A 20,862-nucleotide genomic window follows, 5' to 3' on the forward strand; every position below is an offset into this window, starting at 1 on the left:
TTTTTAAAAATTAAAAAATAAAAAATTTTATATGGCCTCCTTTGGTCTTGATAAAAACAATGCCAGCAAGAATGCAAGCTGTTATGTACTTTTCACAGTCTCTGTTGTTATTGACTATAATTGGGCATCTGAATAATAAAATAACAATAATAAAGTGCTTTACTATTCTTCTGCCTTTCTTGTAAAACAGTAAATTAGAAAATTCATGGATAACAATTTTATTTTAGCATTACAAATACTACTGAGACTAATTAGCTTAAACATACTGGTGGACTAACCATTACAGAAACATGAAAAATGTGTGCTAATCACCAATACTGTTAAGTTTAGCGCAGCTGTGGCACAAACCTTACATTGGGTGGCAATGGTCTAATAAATTTTTTAAGCATTATATATGTTATTCACTTATTTCATTTTTATTATCCATTTCTTGTCCCTGTCATTCTGTCTGTGCACTGGAAGCATCTGTCATCAAGACAAATTCCTTGTATGTGTAAGCAAATAAATAAATATAAAGCTCATTCTGATTCTGATGAACACCTTTCTATTTAACACTGAAATCACTAATTTTCTCTTTAAAATTAGGTAGGGAACAATGTCGGTGTGCTAAACGTGGCATTTTAATAAAAGGAGCTGCTTGGAGGAAACAAATATATATATGTATGTTTAATAATGGCTAGAGGAGAACTGGCCCCCGACTGAGCCTGGTTTCTCCCAAGGTTTTTTTCTCCATTCTGTCACCGATGGAGTTTTGGTTCCTCTGGCTTGCTTAGTTGGGGACACTTCATTTCCAGTGATATCGTCGACTTGATTGCACAGATACTATTTAAACTGAAAATTGAGTGTTTAATCTTTAATCATTTTACATTATTGACACTATTTTCCTATTTGATACTGTAATGCTGACACAATCTGTATTCTTAAAAGCGCTATATAAGTAAAGGTGACTTGACTAATAACTTCGGTTTCATTTCTAATCTTGACCCTGGTTACAGAGTTCACATTTATTCTATTATTCTGGTTTTTAAATAAACTTGCCAAACTTCTCATGTTCAAAACTTCACACTTGCACGATGGCCTATAAAATACATAATGCACTTAACAAACGTGTGAAGTTTTGACCATTACATATTTTTCAGTATGAAAAATATAGTCAAGCCCACACTGGTTATATGCTTGTCTACTGTGGTAAACACCACGGTTTAATGCAAATAAAAAGTTAAACGGAGAAAGAAATGCTCCTCACGTAAGCTTAAACTTTTATACTTTTACATTGAGAAAAGAAAGATTACACAAGAGGAGACTGTAAAATGATGCTTACCAAGCAAAGCATGAGGTGTACAAACACATATGATCGGGACACAATATGGCATAAAAAACTAAACTCAGAACCCTTCAACTACATCCAGAAAAACATCACATGTAAACACTGCCATCAAGTTATAGGGAGATATTTGGTCCCGGTTTTGTTTACACTTGCATAAAGTAAAATTATTTCGTCTAGAATGCTTTTGTCCCTTCATGTAATAAAAGATGGACAATTACTTGTTTCACAAACTGAATCTCTTATGAGATCCTGGAGTAAAACCAATAACAGAAACCAGCTACACAGGAATAGGTACCGGACTTGTGACATCAGATTTTTAATAAATCTGTATAGGAATCTGACACATTACATTCAGAAAGCCTAACTTATACCCTGTTCAAATACTGTATTATAATAAAAAAAAAAAACAACAACTTTGAAAGCAAATAACCAATCAAATTTTCAAATGTTGAAGGCAATGAATTGAACGAAAGGAACAAAGAGAATACACAGGCACTGAGCAAGCTGTTGTACATCATTAAAATAAAGTTCAAAAGTACAGAACATGTGACTCTGAACATGACCACATCACTAGGACAAACAAATGTAGGACATGACTAAGGGCTCAACCCGCATTTTTATTTGTCTTTATCAGATTCTGTTATTTCCTCTTTCGATGACGCCTCCTCTGGTGAAGACTCTTCGTATCTGCAGGAGACACAAGAAACAAGTCAAGCGTGATTGGGGGGCAATCAGCATTAATACATATGGATAAATAGAGAAAGCTGCTGGGCTGCTCTGTCCCTATATTTCATGTGACATGCGCCTTTTAGATAAATGAATGTCTGCTGAAGTGGAGTCGAGTGACAGATGTACGAGGAAAGCCATAAGCAGGGCGAGAATCAGACATCGAGAAGCTGAAGACAGAACTACAGGTCAAATGCTTTCATATTCTGCAAACATAAAAGGCTCCTGGGATCTTAAATGTACAATAATCCCCAGATGCAACCCTATAAACAATGTAGATTGACTATTGAACTATATTACTCTGAATCAAAAAGCTTACGATCAGTCAACGGATGGAACACTGCGGTCACTGAACACAGGTGAGAAACCACTGGAGGCAGTGCATCATCAGCGGGGCTTCAGGAAGCAACATGCATGACACAGTAAGAGAGGTCAGCTAGGAGGATAACAGAATGAAGCTCGAGGAGGTACTGGGTAAAATGACCCTGAATTGTGTGAGGATGCTGACAGGAAAGTGGAGAGCAATCATCAAGGGCGATACCTGCACAGGCGGGAGCAGACAGTAATGGAAAAGCAGAATTCAGTCGTTACATGTCGGAGGGTGTGTGCTGGCGGCGGCGGGGGGTCGACAGGCCAAAACTCTGCATGGAGTTAGCCAGACTAGCCGGAGAGCCAGACACAGTGGGGAAATGAGTGAGCCGCGGCGTGTGGGGCAAAACCTCGTCTGACGACTCATAGCTGCATGCCAGAGAAGGGACATGATAGAGTGAGGAAGGAAAGAAAGAAAAAGGGAGAAGAAGGTAACTTGAAGAACAAAGCACACAGAAGTAAAGATGCCTTAAAACAGGAAGAAGTGGAGAAAACAAAACCTGTCTACAGCCTACATGGGCTGCTACCTTCTGAGAGAGCACCACAAATGAAATGCAGCGATGGAGTCAGCACGCAAAGAGAGAATTAAAAAAAAACAATGAACTCACAGGAAAACATCCCTATATTGTACTTGCATTCTAGGTGAATTTATTCAAATGTAAGAATTCGAAAGACGATGATGGTAGGGCTGGGTGTTATAGCAAAAAAAAAAAAAAAAAAAAAAAAGTGTATCAATATAATGTTTCATATCAATCGGTATCGACAATTATTGACATTTTTAATAACCTTTTTTAAAAGAGCAATAGAAAAAAAAGTTTTGTTTTTTAAATTTAACCACTATTTTCACAGACAATTTTTTGTTTTAATAGTCAAAACAAAATAAAATTTAAACAAATATCTCCTTTCTTATGTTTTATATGCAGATTAAAGTCTTAATTTGTCTCTTGAAGCCACAGGAGGGTGCAACGAGCAAAAGTGCATGACGTCTAAATTAACAAAATATAAATTTTGTAAACTGCATAAACAATTATGTATTTATGCACAGCTTAATACAAATAGCCGTAGCGCTGATCACACAGACTGCATTTAAAAACATTTAAGATGCAGTGAAATGGAATAAACTTCCATGAATTTACGACGTGTTTTCTAAAAGTTTAAACTCTGAACTTTGCATGGCTTTCTATACATCTCTTGTGTACAGAGGTCATAGTTGTCCGACTAAAAAAAAATATATATTTTTCGCAGAACATGCATTCTGTGTGATGTGTGAAAGTTCTTGGTTTCGGTTTTAACCTAACCAAGATCTTCTCCACATTGAGCTTCTCTATATTTTGAATGAAAAGCGCAGCAGTGGCGCATCTCGTGGGTTCAACTGGACAGACAAACAAAACATTCAAATGCAACAATGACACTTTCATTGTCATGTCTGCTCATCACTCATAACACGTGCCTATATCGAACATTTTTTTCTATCATTATCGAGAAGGTGTACAGTCGATAAATACCGATACCGTTTTATCACCTAGGCCTAGATGATGCACACATTTAATGCTGAAAACCAGTTTTCCCCCAATCAGGTGTCTTATGTGTTTTCTTATATGAACTAATATGGATGCAGAAAAAAATAAAATAAAACAAAACGCTTGCGTTACTGTGAATACTCCAAATGATCGACCACTGATCGGAACCAGCAAATAAACCGATTCAATGTGTGTCCTCTATTCTTGTTGATGAAATTGTAATTACACAGAAGATGTGAATGTTTATGTAGGTGCAGTGAATATGAAAAGGTCAGCGGTGGGAGCAGGGCTTCTGTTTATCAAGGCTCCAAGCTAAATTTGTTTTGTGTGTTTAATTTAGTTCTCTTTTAATTAATTCAACTCCAATTATGCTTTAATTACACAATTGAGTTGCATTTTTAATATCAATTCGTCATTATCACATTACCTTGCTTTAAAATAAAGTGCTACCAAGAAAACATTATACACAGTACGTGTACTTCCCTGGTACATACATGGTAAATATCTTGTAACTACAGGCAAATGAGTGGTAACAAGGTACTTACCTGAAGTGTATGTACATAACAAACACGGCTGTATTAACAGTCGCACATGCATGGTCATTAGTTTGTACATACAGACAAGTGTGGGTAATAACAGTCACTTACAGGTGGTGTCAGTATATGGTAATTAATAGGACACATTACTATACTTACTAATGGTATATACATGGTAAACATGTAGCATCTATGGAAAAATGTGGTATTATGTGGTAACAAACAAGACACATACTGTACTTGGTATATACGGTACGCTTGGTAAGTCCTAACCCTGCCTAATAAAAAGGACTGTAAGCACTGTTGTGGAGAGCAATTTAGCATTACCAGTCCTACACAAGCAATTGAAAAACAAAGTTTGAAGAACTGGTAATTCCTGTGTAATGTTTATGTAAAATGGTGCACTTTATTTTACAGTCATATTTCCATATACTTACTATGTAAGTACTGGTGTATGTACCCATTAGTTAATGTACAGAATAAATTATGCGGTACTCAAGTTGGGGGTATAAACATGGACCAAGGTACTTCTTGAGTAATTGATGGTAGGTGCCATTGCAGTTTGGAACTTTGTACTGCCATGTTCCCAAATAACTTCCAGTGTTAATACTCAGCAGGCACAGTCCTTTTAAACAGGGCTTTTGACACATATTTGCACTTGCAGCTCCTGATTGTCATGAGTCCGGTAGATACTGTATAATTCCAAAATAAAATGTCTACACATATAATTATTAGGAATGTATGTAATAAAACATCCCTATTGGACCAATTACTTGAGAGAATCAGTGTCGTTCAATTACTCAAGTTATGTGGTACTCAAGTTGGGGGAATAAACATGGACCAAGATATTTATTATTCTGTACATTAACTAATAGGTGTATACACCAGTACATTACACAGTAATTACCAGTTCTTCAAACTTTGTAAGCACTGTTGTGGAGAGCAATTAACATTACCAGTCCTACACAAGCAACTGAAAAACAGTCCTTTTTATTAGGTAAGGTTAGGACTTACCAAGCGTACCGTATATACCAAGTACAGTATGTGTCTTGTTTGTTACCACATAATACCACATTTTTCCATAGATGCTACACATGTTTACCATGTACATATCATTAGTAAGTATAGTAATGTGTCTTATTAATTACCATATACTGACACTACCTGTAAGTGACCGTTATTACACACACACACACACTTGTTTGTAAGTACTACATATTTACCATGTACAGTGGGTATGGAAAGTATTCAGACCCCCTTAAATTTTTCACTCTTTGTTATATTGCAGCCATTTGCTAAAATCATTTAAGTTCATTTTTTTTCCTCAATGTACACAGCACCCCATATCGACAGAAAAACAGAATTGTTGACATTTTTGCAGATTTATTAAAAAAAAGAAAAACTGAAATATCACATGGTCCTAAGTATTCAGACCCTTTGCTCAGTATTTAGTAGAAGCACCCTTTTGATCTAATACAGCCATGAGTCTTTTTGGGAAAGATGCAACAAGTTTTTCACACCTGGATTTGGGGATCCTCTGCCATTCCTCCTTGCAGATCCTCTCCAGTTCTGTCAGGTTGGATGGTAAACGTTGGTGGACAGCCATTTTTAGGTCTCTCCAGAGATGCTCAATTGGGTTTAAGTCAGGGCTCTGGCTGGGCCATTCAAGAACAGTCACGGAGTTGTTGTGAAGCCACTCCTTCGTTATTTTAGCTGTGTGCTTAGGGTCATTGTCTTGTTGGAAGGTAAACCTTCGGCCCAGTCTGAGGTCCTGAGCACTCTGGAGAAGGTTTTCGTCCAGGATATCCCTGTACTTGGCCGCATTCATCTTTCCCTCGATTGCAACCAGTCGTCCTGTCCCTGCAGCTGAAAAACACCCCCACAGCATGATGCTGCCACCACCATGCTTCACTGTTGGGACTGTATTGGACAGGTGATGAGCAGTGCCTGGTTTTCCACACATACCGCTTAGAATTAAGGCCAAAAAGTTCTATCTTGGTCTCATCAGACCAGAGAATCTTATTTCTCACCATCTTGGAGTCCTCCATGCGGGCTTTCATGTGTCTTGCACTGAGGAGAGGCTTCCGTCAGGCCACTCTGCCATAAAGCCCCGACTGGTGGAGGGCTGCAGTGATGGTTGACTTTCTACAACTTTCTCCCATCTCCCGACTGCATCTCTGGAGCTCAGCCACAGTGATCTTTGGGTTCTTCTTTACCTCTCTCACCAAGGCTCTTCTCCCCCGATAGCTCAGTTTGGCCGGACGGCCAGCTCTAGGAAGGGTTCTGGTCGTCCCAAACATCTTCCATTTAAGGATTATGGAGGCCACTGTGCTCTTAGGAACCTTAAGTGCAGCAGAAACTTTTTTGTAACCTTGGCCAGATCTGTGCCTTGCCACAATTCTGTCTCTGAGCTCTTCAGGCAGTTCCTTTGACCTCATGATTCTCATTTGCTCTGACATGCACTGTGAGCTGTAAGGTCTTATATAGACAGGTGTGTGGCTTTCCTAATCAAGTCCAATCAGTATAATCAAACACAGCTGGACTCAAATGAAGGTGTAGAACCATCTCAAGGATGATCAGAAGAAATGGACAGCACCTGAGTTAAATATATGAGTGTCACAGCAAAGGGTCTGAATACTTAGGACCATGTGATATTTCAGTTTTTCTTTAATAAATCTGCAAAAATGTCAACAATTCTGTGTTTTTCTGTCAATATGGGGTGCTGTGTGTACATTGAGGAAAAAACTTAAATGATTTTAGCAAATGGCTGCAATATAACAGAGTGAAAAATTTAAGGGGGTCTGAATACTTTCTGTACCCACTGTATATTCACTAATAATTGTGTTTTATGCCTTATATATGCTTGATGTGTTTATTGGGAACTATGCTATTTTAATTATGCATTTTTAATCTCTTTAATCTGAATACTTTCTGTACCCACTGTATATACATTAGTGAGTACAGTAAAGTATCTTAATTAGTTACCATATACTGACACCACCTGTAAGTGACCGTTATTACCCACAATCGTCTGTATGTACAAACTAATGACCATGCATGTGCTGTTTCTTTGTTATCATGTACATACACTTCAGGTAAGTACCTTGTGTTACCACTCATTTGCCTGTAGGTACAAGATATTTACCATGCATGTACACGTACTGTAAAATAAAGTGCTACCGTTTTCTTTTATACAAAGAAAAAAATATGGAAGGAGCAGCTGTGAAGTAACCAGCCCAAAAAAATAGGAAGAATATGAAAAACATTTTAGGTGTCAGCCTAAAGAAGCAGAGGCAGCAGCAAAAATCCCACACATAAAAGTCTAAATATAAATGTACTACTCTAGGAATCATGGGCAATAAATGTGCTATTTATAAATGCATTTTCATGTTATCAAAAAAAGAAAAAGAAAAATACACTGCCTAAAACAGACCAATTTCAAGCAACAGAGAATTTGAGTTCTAAAATATTACAAGTCGTAGAATTATTATGAGCACTTAAAACTTGCTTAAAAAGCTGTTTGTTTTTTTCTAAAATGAAGTGGCAACTCGCATTACTTTAAATATTTTAATTTACAGACAAGCCTAGACTAAATAAAAGATTACTTAAGAGCTGTGGTTAAATATCTCTTCAGCACGATAAGCAGTAGAAGGAATCTCTCAAAGCAGAAGATGAACATATGTTTTCACCGTTACGATGTTCGGTCATGATCACACAGTTGATAAGCGTCTGGATGTACATTATCCCTTACTTGACTACTGTAAAGTGATTTCACTGAAAGTTCTCTGGGCAGAGCACAGCTCCAAGTAATAATTACTTTTGAGATTATTTTTTAAATCACTCATTTTTTAAAGTTTTACTGACATTAAGATGTTTTAGATTTTTATTGATAAGTAGTTTTCACCCTGTGATACGTTATCTGACCAACGGTTCAGCGGATCACAAATCTCACGGTTCGGAGCACACTGCTTATGATATGCTTATGATACTGTCCTTCAGTCATAAAAAGAGATGCCACTAAACAAATATTTAAAAATAGCCTTTATGTTGTTTGTACATTAATTTGAAGATTGAATGTGAAATTGCAATATAAAAGTATATTTAAAAACTTTAAATGTTAGGTGGGATTAATCACGATTAATTTCAGAAAAATGTGCGATTCATTTTTTTTAATCGATTGACAGCACTAATTTCAATGTAACTTGCTTTCCATTTAATACTTAAGCTTAGTCTAGTAGTTTTTGCTGTGGTATTGAAGTACTACTAAGAAAGTCCAAACATGATTAAAGAGACAAGTGAAACAGCCAGTAAAAATAAGCACAAATACAGATAAATACAACAGAACAATGTTACAAATAGAATAAGTTCAGTTGTATTTAGGTACAGAAATGTAATAATTAGGGTAAAATAACACTGCATAGTGTTCACTGTATAAATTAAATATAGATCTTAGTCAAAGCTGTTTTGTTGTTTGATGAGCATTAATGACAGCAGCAGGACGGACGGATCAAATATAATGATTAACATCCGGTTTTCATTCATGTGACACATGACTTGACTGCATTTACCAGAATGATTGTCGAGATGGGTATTGTGTCAATTTCATGTGTATGCGCAAAGAGTATAGAAGACCAAGAGGCGAAACTCTGATGCATTTTGGGTAACAGCCACTTGGTGGTGCTTCAGTGGCGCGGCCGCCATTTTGGGGTGAAAATTCCAACTGGATTACGTTACAGATATACAGAAATAAACCGAATAACAACGAAAGAGAAGTCAAAGTGGAATAAAAGAACGCAATGTTAGGCAATCCACTGCAAAAACTATCCGTGTGATATATAAATGAAAAAATGATGAAAGGCAAGATTTGTTTTACTAAGAGGTGAATATTCACAAAAGTGTAAAAATATTGTGTGTTTTGAAGTGGGACGTAGCGCTGTCTGATGCACCTGCTAACTTTAACTGTTTTTAGTCTAGTAGTAAACTTAAATCCTTTTAGGAACTGCAGGTCCTAGCCACAGAAAACAATGATTTATAAGGATGACGCTAAGTTATAATGAGCTTATGCAACTTTACACATTTACAGTTACTTAATATTATTATTATTTACTATTACTCCAGTAGGTCTGAAATATATATATATTTTAATCCCCTGAACACACTACAAACATGATGATCTAGAACATGATGCATTGCTGTGTCTGCCATAATTAAATAATTAAACAATTTGAGAAAGTGGCTGTACGTGTGTTTTTGACAGAAAAACAATATTTTACTTTTTTTTTTTTTTAACAGTCTTCCTTTAACAGATATTAATATAAGACAATGCTGCAAAAACAGTTTACTGTCAAGCTGTTATATATTATTTATTGTCCAACATTCCTAATTTTTCTGTCATTGAATTAATACCAACATATGAAATTAATTAAATTAGTGTTTATAATGCTAACAAGTCAAGGCATCAGTGTCAAAGCACTTAACAGTATCAAACTGGAGGATAGAGTGTCACTAACACTTGAACTTGAAATATTTTCAGCTGAAACTGACATGGTTTCTAGAGAGCAAAAGGTTTTGTGAAAAAAAGGGAAGACTTTAAAATAAAGTCTGTAAAATGAACTTAAAAGGATTTGATGATCACTAGTCTAGTGATTGTACGTTATTGTTGTCATCGTTCAGGTTGTATTTCAGCTTTAATGCACGGTTTAAACAAATCAGCTGATATTTGCCACAGCGACAGCTAGAATCTAGTGGACTGCCGAGTCGCTTTCACCCCAAAATGGCGGAAGCTCTTTTAAAACACAGTATTACTAACACAATGCAAGCGCTATCGAGCAGACTGAAGGGAAAGAGCAACAGTAGAAGTGAAGCGGCCCGTTGTGACGGGCATGCATGAATATGAGCACAGAAGTGTGCCGTCACCGTGTTTATTACAACTACAATCCAAGCATCCTGACCCTGGACATAAACTCTGAACATGGTCAATAACAGGAGGGGAGTTACCTGAACATCTCAGTCAGTTCTCCTTTAACCAGGGCCAGCAGCACTGGAAATCCAACACAAGCAGGGACCAGGTACAGCAGAGCAGGCTGGGAAACAAAACAACCTCATTCAGCGCCATGAAGGACCTTTCATGAAGGACCACAATAGTGTGCTTTATTATGTTTTTACCTGAGCGTGTTTAAAGGTGTGCATAACGAATATGGTAAGACCCAGGCCAAAAATGTAAGCCAGGAAACTGGTGTAGAAGTAAGTTCGCGTGTTCTTCTTCAAACTGAAAGTGAAAGACGAGAAAATGACAGAACAGCTGTAAATCAAAACTAAATGCACCTGAGGTCAGATAAAAGCAAACAAAAAGGACTTTACCTGACATCAAAGCGCAGGAGCAGAGCAATGAAGATTCCTGACAGAACAAGAGAGTGGATTCAGTGATAAGCTTTTCCTTTAAATACTGAATATAACGCTCATGGCTCAGAGTTCACGGTTGGGCCTCGTTTATAAAGCGTGTCGCTCAGATCTGATCGTAGCGTGCGAACGCTTAAATCCACGCCGGCGCTCGTGTGTGTAAAAGTGCTTAGCGTCACGGCAGGATCTGAGCAGACCTACACACTTCTCTTGTTCGAGTGCTGCAGGTTTCTGGAAATGTAAGCTGTTCTTGCAGCTCGCGGCTCTAAATTATGATGATTGGTGATCTTTTACATGTTAATGACATTAATTAGGAGTCGTCAGAGAGATGAAACCATTCAGTTGCGCTCAAGTTCAAGATAATCTGCGATTCATAGAGTTCACATCTGAAAGAGGCGTACGTGTTTTCTGTGCGTACGTTCATTCTATGAATCACACGTACACATATTTGAGAGATGATCGTAAGATCAAATTTAGGATGGTTTCTGCACAACATCTTATAAATGAGGCCCGTTATCTTGTGCAATACATATAGTAGCCGTCTCAAACATGTCAAAGTGTCTCAGAAACCATCTTCATATATTTACCCGGAATGACAATGTCCCCCAGTCCCAACATGGCAAAGTTACTGGCGTCCAAACCTTTCTCCAGCAAATCTTGTGGGAAAACCACTGGAACAAAAAAGAAGTGGGAAATCGTGAAAAATAAGAGTGAGAATTAACTGTAGAAATATCAGACCAAGATTAAGAGTAGTCATTTCTAGCAGAAGAGATGAATATCAGGGCTCCTATGCCTGTTGAACAAGTAAACTTGAAGTCCTGTTCCAGTATGACTGGATTTCTTTTTAAAAATTACAATTAGTAAACAATTTTATTAAGATGGGAAAAAAAGAAAAAAAAAGCTAATGACGTTATAGGTACATTGTACCTGTAAGTACACTATTATATTGCATGAATAATAAAAAAAGAAATTAAAATGTTTTTGAATCATTTATTTATTCTAATTCTATTCTTTAAAATAAAAAAACACTAGCTTTTCTAATCTTTTTGTATTCTATTTGTTTCCTATTTATTATATAATTAACAAAAGCAAAAAAGGCCTCTAACACTAGCTTGCTATATTCTTTTTCTTTCTATCCATTTTCTTTTTATTATAGAATTACAAAATAAAAATACTTGCTATGTGTACTGTGTTAAGCTACCTGAGACTTTGTTATAGCACTTGCATATCATCGCTCTTTTGTTGATTTTGATTGCTTCCATTGTCCTCATTTGTAAGTGGCTTTGGATAAAAGCATCTGCTAAATGACTAAATGTTAATGTAATGCAAGAACTCTCTTTAAAGCTGTAAACTCTGTATGTAAACAAAAACAAGGAAAATGTAACTGCATGTTATATTTTGTTCTGCATTATGCGCTTATGCCTGTCCAGTGCAGTCTGTTATAGACTCACTTACTTTGAGGATGATTCTTCATGCAAAATGAAAATATTGAATTTTTAACATTTAAACACCACAGATAACCATAGAAAGCAAGTTATGCACAGAGGACATCGCACAGAACAGCAAGCACATCTGTCAGAGCACCTGTCAGGCAAGCATCATGATGCTGTGGGTATACGAGTTTGTTTGAAGCGCTTAAGAGATTAAATTCACTAGTTCCCAAAAAAAAAAAAAGAACATTCTGTGATCATTTACTCTTTCATGTTGTTCCAAAGCTGCATAACTTATGTTCCACAGAAGTATTTCAAAGAACGTTGGTAACCATATAGTACTGAGACAACCAACCACCAACAACCTTCTGTTCTGGAGATTAATGGATAAATCAGATACTCACACTTAATTGGGGCTTCGAAGGACTTGGCAACGGTCACCATAACATTGGTGCCAAAAACCTAGAGAGCAAATAGAGTACATGTTGTGGGCCCTATATTAAGCAGGCTTTACAATAGTGCACTTAATGTATTAAAATTCCCCTAACTTACCCAAAACACATCGTAAACGAACAGCCCTCCCAGCAGGATGCATCCAGTGCTGACATTATTGAGGTGGAGCAGCTCAACTCCATTCAGGGCAAACGCCAGACCAAACAGGTTATTGGCTATCCAATGCTGTCAGGAAATACACAAAGATGTGTCTGTATGCTGATCAACAAAGGTTGTTTTTTTTTTTTTTTTGGATGGTTGACTAAAATTAGCTGCCTTCTCTTTCTGAGCAAAAAGCATAAATATGATATGAAATACTGACTACATTTAAAGAGTATTTTTGTCAAAAGGACATTTTTAATTTTCCTGGTTAACCACTAAGCCACACATATGATATGAATAACCACTGTAAAAAACGCAATTAAAAAATTGCAGAAATATGACGCGTGGAACGAGCTGTTCTTCCCGCTGACTAAAGAGCTGTAAAGATGAGTGTCCATAAAACTATTTTAAGTGCGTTTTAAAGCGATTTTACTGGATAAATATTAGCAGTTTGGTCTGTGTGACCAAATACAGTAAATATAGTTAAAGGGCAGGAGCTTCCCTTGAAACTACTGCCATTTACTGGTTTTAAACATTTAAATCAGGGGTCATCAAACTTGATCCTGGAGGGCCGGTGTCCTGCAGAGTTTAGATTAACTCATTTTGATATAAAACAAATGCAGACAGATCTACTTTACCTTTTTGAGGACGTACCAGACCCCTACCACACTGCTGATTCCCAGGCATATCAGATCCTTGGTGTCAAACTCATAGTTGACGATCTCTGCGGGAGATAACAGAGTATTTGCACCACCACACACACAAATATTGTTTTGTAAATGTTCTGTAAACATTTCTCACCCTCCTTGCTTTCTCCTGAGCCCTGGGTGAACAGCAGCTGGTACTGCTTATTTGGCAAGTTAGCAGGGAAAACTCTGAACATAAAGGGACTGGGACAGCAAAACCAAAATAGTTAACCTAAATCATGTCTTATTAAAAGCATTACACAACTCAAAAACTCACAAAACATTTTAGAAGCTCTACACATTTTCATACCTCATTGTGTGAGAAAGTGCTAATATTCCCAGCACGAAGAAATACATGGACAGCAGCAAGTTAATATACTCTTGCGAGAAAATCTACAAGTAAAAAAAAAATATATATATTATTACAAAACCATTTTAATGAATGCTTTTAAGCAAAGTTTATACAGCGTAACTGAGCAAAATATGCACATTACAGTTAACAGAAATGGTGTATTTTGTACATAAAGAGGTCAAGGGCTGGGCGATATGGCCAAAAATATGATCACGATGCATGTTTTTTTTTCTTCTGGAGCGTCAGAGAGCGTTTGAACCTTCTGTAATAATTGCGTATGAGTCCCTCAGTTGTCCTCAGTGTGAAAAGATGGATCTCAAAATCATACAGTCATTGTTGGAAAGGGTTCAAATACACAAAAATGCTGAAAACCAAATAATTTGTGGGAGCTGAGGGATTTTTCTGTAGAACAGCAGGTAGTTTAACTGTTCAGGACAAACAAGGGACTCATGAACTACTATCACTAAACTAAAAACACACAGCTGTGGATCATTCAGCTAACAACACAGTGTTAAGAATCAAGGGGATGTAAACTTTTGAACGGGGTCATTTTTATAAATTATTATTTTCTCTTGTGGACTATGTAAACATCTTTTATGTGAAATATCTTATTCAGGTCAGTAATAAATAAACAATAACATGCATTTTGTATGATCCACCTTATTTTACTAAAATAATTAACATTTTGCAGATTCTGCAAGGTGTATGTAAACTTTTGAATTCAACTGTATTTAAAGATGGCCATCTATAAGCATGATTGTTTGATTAAAGTTACACTTTACATTAAAAGTCCATTTGTAACAAACTAAGCTTAACAAGTGCTGTAGAAGTATTGTTCATCATTAGATTGTTACATTTACTAAGGCATTTTAAAACTTACATTTTTATGGTCCAGATTTTAATTTTTTAATTTTAAATATATTTTTTACTTGGTGTTATTTTTCTTTTCATTCAGTATCAATTTAATAAACTATAGTTGATTAAGTATTTATTGGCCAGCACGGGTCAATAGGGCTAGATTTTAGGACAAATTACGTGATTCGATTTTGATTCCCAAGCTTGCAATTCGTTTCGATTCAATTCAATATGGATTATTTTGGCTATATATCAGGTACAGTACATGTCAAATTTTCTCAAGGAAAAAAAATCCCTCAGCTAATGCTGTAAAATACACAAGAGTCAGGTTATAACACTAACTTTGTTTACAATTACATAATTATATTTCTACTCCAATTCATTTTTTAAATTTAAATGTTTATATGTCAGGTGTCATAAAAACTTGACATTAAATATTGAAGAACAGTACAAATTATAATGAATGTCATATGGTGCATGTATTTAGTAAAATACTCCTCTCTAGAGTTGATTTTTGTAGCTGGCTAACGAGTTGTAACGAGTTGTATTGGATTCTATTGTTTACAAGCTGTAATATTGACGTCTTTCCGCAATTGAAACCCTGATTGAGTGACAGTTTTTATTGTTTGAACATTGCAAAAAAAACAATTTAAACTCTGACACTTTGTTTCATATAAGAGCACAAAGCTTTTTGCGATTAAGTGGATGGGAGGTGCAATTTAATGTTCTGTTCATTAACTGAAAACAGGCTAGACTAATTGATTTTTGGAATTTAAGAATCTATATAATTTTGCAAAAATTAGAATTGATTAAAATCGAGAAATTGATATTTTTTACCCAGCCCTATGGTCTAACAGAGTTCAGCAAAATCCTCTACTCATGGCTTCAGTACAAAGCATTTGCATTCGGTGTGGTGTCAGAGCTTTAGCGTGTTTGCTTCTCTCCTGCTCTCTGCGCTCAGTGAAGCTCAGTGACCTAATTGATTTGCATACCTTACAGTGAAACTGGCTTAATTTCAGTTGGGTTAAACATTACACATTCAACATTTTCTACTTGTTTTTAAAATCCCAAATACTTAAATGAATAAATCAGTAACCAATGTATAACAAGCTCTGCTTATTCAGAAATGATAGGCTACAGCTTACCCAAAAATGAAGTTGTAATGATATAGCACGATACCCTGTATAACTTAACTCTGTGTGTGTGGCCTTATATTTGATTTGTGTTCCACAGAAGATAACTACATTATCTAAACATGGCTTCTTGAAGCCTGCTTGCATGGCCGGCCTGTGCTGCTATAAAAAAAAAAAAAGAAATTCATGTTTTGTTTGTATAATAGTGATTTGTTCTAACAAATGCTGCATTTGTTCTTTTTAACACCTTAAACAAACATTTAAATAGCAGAAATGAACATTTTCCCCCAAACCTACTTTATGCAATGAGTAACCAATTAACTAGCATGCATTACTTAGTAATTTATTGGTACTTACGATAGAAAGCACATATCAATGTCTCATTCTGACTTACCATATTTTAGATCCCTTAATCCACCCCATACCAAACAACTACCTTACTAACTATTAATAAGCAGCAAATTAGGAGTTTGAGGCAAAAGTCATAGTTAATAGTAAGAATTGGACCTTAAAATAAAGTGACCAAGCAATAATATTACACTGCAAGCTAACAAACAGACTGGTTGTATCATTTGTACCATTTTGCAGAAAACAACACAAACACAAATTAGACAGTTTGTAACAGTGTGACTATGACTGAAGACACACACACACACAAAGTCACCTTGAAAAAGAGATATAGGCCAAAGAGAGTGCAGCTGGCAATGATGGGGAACCGAGCAGCATCTCTGCTTGTGATGGTCTCGGGCATATCTGAAGCATTCTGACAGAGAGAGACACACACTCGGTTAGGGTCACAACACACACACCCCCCTCCTGTCAAGATATAGCTGATGTAAAGTTGCAAAATGATTCTTAAATATTGTTAACATAAATAGTTACAAAACTCTTGCATACATGCCCAGACCAAAGATGACACACAGGGGTGATGGGAGGAATCTGCAGCGCTCCCTTGAATAGGAATCGCTACATTCGATCACATTTACTTCCAATATTATTTGTTCTTCAGTCATTGTTTGGTCGCACTTTATTTTGACAGCCCACTTCAGACATTCTACTAACTAGAAGTAACTTTACACTGCATGTCTACTAACTCTCGGTAGGGTAGGTTTAGGGTTAGTAGAGTAAGTTGACACATACTTGCAAAGTTTCTCATAGTCAGTATGTTGTGGACCCGTCAGAATAAAGTGTGTCTACTAATACTCTAATGACTGCTAGTTGACATGTAGCTGCAAAGTTACTTACTGTTAGTAGAATGTCTAAAGTGGACTATCGAAAAGTGTGACCCATTGTTCTTTGAATACAGTAAGTATCAGCTGTAAGTGACCGCACTGAAAATGGGTCAAATTCAACAAATTGGACATGGAGGACCACAGGGCTCCTAATGTCTCTGGGACTGAACCATATCATCCTTAAAAACGCAAAGGAATTTAAAATGATATTGAGGTACCTTTACTACCTCGTGTTACAGGCATGCAAACTTTGTTCAAAAATGGGGGGGAAAAGCACTTTAAGCACTGTTCTTCAGTCACCAGTGGCATATAACGCAACAAAGACAGCTTAAGTCAACGGATTTTACTATCAGACCTACTTGTGAAAAAAAAAAGTTTACAAAAAATGCTGCGGACATCTTTCTAAAGTAATTTCACTATTCTGAATTTTGAGTCAGAATCTGACCCCTTTACAAAATAGTGGATAACTCTGTAAACATTCATCCATGAAATGTAATGTTTTGATTGATCACTATGCACGTTTATCTTTCTTCAGGGAAAAAAAATAAGATCCAAACTTCTGTTTGAGTTGAGCAGTGCTGTTTCACATCGCTTCAGAAGAAACAAAACACAGAAATCATACGGGTTTGAATTACATAATCACACTGGTAAGTACATGATGACAGCGTCCAGTAAGCATACATAAAACATATCAATTACTGCTGTCAAACAGGTCACGTATTAGGTGACATATGGCACTATAACAGGCCTGCATCTCTCAAACCAATCAGCTGCAGCGGGTCAGACTGCTCCTCGCACACCGAAGCAGCTCGCGCTGAGGGCGGGTCAAGCGCTCTTTTACACCGTCTACAGCTACTGCACACAGTGCATGTGAAAGCAGGCTTACCTTGCTCTTGGAGCAGCCCACGGATTTGAGCGCTCCGAAGAAGATGGGCAGCAGGGCCATGAGCAGCAGGCTGCCGTACGCCAGCGCTGTGCCCTCGGCGCTGGACACGAACCGGCCCGCGGTCCCGTTCACCGCATCCGACCCGTTACCGGCTGCGTCCTGCACCGCGGCGTTCTGCTCCACATCAGCCATGTTCTCGCGCCTTTAAACACTGCGAGCCTTCAATACAGATGCGCTGAGAGTGTCAGCTGAGTGCGCTTCTCATTGAGATGAGCTGGAATCTCTCTTAAGGCCACGTTTCCTAACTCAGTCTCCGCGATCCTCCTGCTCTCACACCCGCGCACTGCCCCCCGCTGGACCGGAGGAACAATTACCGCCGCGCTCCGTGACGGAAGGCTTTTAGGCCAGAGTTTATTATTCCTAAGGATTATTATTATTAGGAGTCTAACTTTGTACTGATCTTCTTCTTCTTCCTCTTGCAATTCGCAGTCTCTTCTGCTCACCAAAGCTGCATTGATCCAAAATACAGAAAAACAGTAATATTTCGAAATATTTTTACAATTTAAAACAACTAGCCTATTTAAATATATTTTAAAATGCAATGTATTCCTATGTTGGAAAAGCTGTATTTTCAGCATCATTACTCCAGTCTTCAGTGTCACATGATCTTCAGAAATCAGTCTAATATGCTGATTTGCGGCTCAAGAAACATCTCTGATTATTATCAATGTTGAAAACAGTTGTGCACTTTTTGGGGATTCTTTGATGAATGGAAATTTCAAAAGAACAGCATTTATCTGAAATAGAAAGCTTTTGTAACATTTTACACCACTGTTCAAAAGTTTGGGGTCAGTAAGAATTTACTTTTTTTTTTTTCTTTTTTTTTCTTGTTCCAGCGGCCAAATACAGTAGTTTTGGCTGAGGGTAAAGTTTCATAACTTATTTATTTATTTAATATTTTTATTAGGGCTGTCAGTAAATTAATTGCACACTCATTGTGAAATTAAGCCATTTATCTTATTTAACACATTACTTTGTCATCATTTTCTATGTCCAGCAGAGTAGGCCATCTGATTGAAGGGTGACTGTAGGATGAACTGTGTTTTCTGTTAGCTGTTTTTCAAGGCAGATTTAGGTGTCTTTAAAAAAAAAAAAAAGGATACTTCAAGACTCCAAAAGGACATCAAATAACATAATGATATAAAGAAATTCAGAATTTACAGTGTATATGTGGCGTGATCGATATAATCGTATCTACCTGAACTGAGTATAGCGTGGGTATTTGGCTCCAGTCCGTATCCAGATCAGATGGTGGATCAGCACCTAGAGATGACCTCTACAGCCCTGAACGTCAGCGGAGACCAGGACACCCAGATGAGCCCCAGAGACTGATCCCCAGAGAAGACCCTGTCTCCTAGACGGCCATCGGGACAAGACCACAGGAACCAGATGAGTCCTCTGCACAATCTGACTCTGCTGCAGCCTACATTTAAACTGCTGATTTTGTCTGGCCAGAGGAGAATGACACTATTTCGAAACACTATTTCCCCGTCTAAATACTGTAAAGCTGATGTAAAGCCACCCAGCTTTATATCAAGCTGATGTAAAGCTGCTTTGACAATTTGCATTGTTAAAAGCGCTATACAAATAATAGTGACTTGACTTGACTATTTGGCGTCATTAATTGGTGCCTGGTTAGCAGGGCTTGAGGAGATAGTTATACTGTATAGTTGTTAGTGTGTATTGCCTAGATCAGAGTCCTGCATGCGGAAAACTGCTAATATTTGATGTAACAGGTGAAATTTTATTTATGCTGTCATCTGTGGTGCAGGTAATCAATAGGCACAGGCGGACTTTGGGTCCAATAGCCAACAATATTTAGACTCAATTCGATACCCGCTGAAAGGCAGTGGCAAAAATTAAATTAGCGCTACTGACGGATAACAGGTTGTGTGTTCTGTTAGGTACTGCGAGTGTGAGACAGGTGCAGGTTAACCAAGCAGGACCCGTGCAGGGCTCTGGCCTAGGTGAACGTCATTTCCTGGATACAGTCTTAAAGTGCCCCTATTATGTATTTTGAAAATGAGCTTTCATGCAGTGTGCAACACAGCTCTAAGTGAACGAAAGCATCCTGCAAAGTTTTAAATCTGAAAGTGCACCATGCATAAAGTTATTGTCTCTCAAAAGAAAGAGTCGACTCTGAATCATTGAAACGTTTTTAAAACGTTGAGACGTCATTGAGACGTTTTTAAAATGAATCCCAAGCCGTTTCATGTTGACGGCCTTGACCCTCTAGATGTGTTACTGTGCCCTCTTCTTTCTCTCCAAACTGAGCGTGAACGTTTTCGTAAGCAAAAAAAACAGTTTGCATTGCATACGCTTTAGTGAGTGAGCGAATGCATGTGATTGCTTCCCATCTGAACCCCCCAACTTCGCACTGGCTCTGATGGACTACAAACTACAATGGAGTTTAATGGAGGGTCCACACAGTGCGTGTGACACACATTTCGTCAGCAGAATAGCACCATCCTATTTTTGTAATCGTGCATACTTTGTATGTGCACATTGAACAATGCATATCACACATGCGCACTGAATTTGTTCTGCACTAATCAGTTGTTCCACAAGGTGGCAAGACTGGCCTGGCCCTATGTTTCACAGTAGAAAACGAACTAAAAAGAAAATAAAACAAAAATAGCGGAGATTGCAACAACAACAGATGCCTGCATTGAAAAGCACTTGTGTAAGGAGTTATCAGATAGCTGCAACTTTAGTTAAGAAAAGTACAAATAAATTTTTATCTGTCATAACTTGGGA

General features: G+C 37.3%; 1 protein-coding gene across 2 annotated transcripts; it reads right to left on the minus strand.

Annotated features, from left to right (window-relative positions):
* Positions 1–1,247: 1,247 nt before the first annotated feature.
* On the minus strand, positions 1,248–18,398 carry hm13 (histocompatibility (minor) 13). Of its 2 annotated transcripts, XM_058763333.1 has the most exons (13): positions 18,046–18,398; positions 16,592–16,690; positions 13,898–13,980; positions 13,703–13,791; positions 13,540–13,625; positions 12,860–12,985; positions 12,712–12,769; positions 11,465–11,548; positions 10,839–10,875; positions 10,644–10,746; positions 10,476–10,561; positions 2,645–2,791; positions 1,248–2,014 (listed from the first exon to the last, which is right to left on the minus strand). In XM_058763333.1, exons 1-13 carry the CDS (start codon positions 18,235–18,237, stop codon positions 1,945–1,947), a joined length of 1,260 nt encoding a protein of 419 aa, XP_058619316.1. In that variant the 5' UTR covers positions 18,238–18,398; the 3' UTR covers positions 1,248–1,944. The 2 variants fall into 2 exon arrangements, with proteins under 2 accessions (XP_058619316.1, XP_058619315.1); XM_058763332.1 differs by lacking the exon at positions 2,645–2,791 and having other exon boundaries at positions 18,046–18,395.
* Between the last annotated feature and the right edge of the window lie 2,464 nt (positions 18,399–20,862).

The sequence above is a fragment of the Onychostoma macrolepis genome, chromosome 23, assembly GCF_012432095.1.
Source record: "Onychostoma macrolepis isolate SWU-2019 chromosome 23, ASM1243209v1, whole genome shotgun sequence".
Classification (NCBI taxonomy): Eukaryota; Metazoa; Chordata; class Actinopteri; order Cypriniformes; family Cyprinidae; genus Onychostoma; species Onychostoma macrolepis.

Bases quoted from the DNA above. Each gene is read 5' to 3' on its own strand.
- hm13 (XM_058763333.1), bottom strand. From the start codon at position 18,237: ATGGCTGATGTGGAGCAGAACGCCGCGGTGCAGGACGCAGCCGGTAAC. The intron at 13,981-16,591 runs GTGACTTTGTGT...TTTTACTTGTAG, and splicing joins GCCTATATCTCTTTTTCAAG to ATTTTCTCGCAAGAGTATAT. The intron at 13,792-13,897 runs GTATGAAAATGT...TTGCTGTCCCAG, and splicing joins GCACTTTCTCACACAATGAG to TCCCTTTATGTTCAGAGTTT.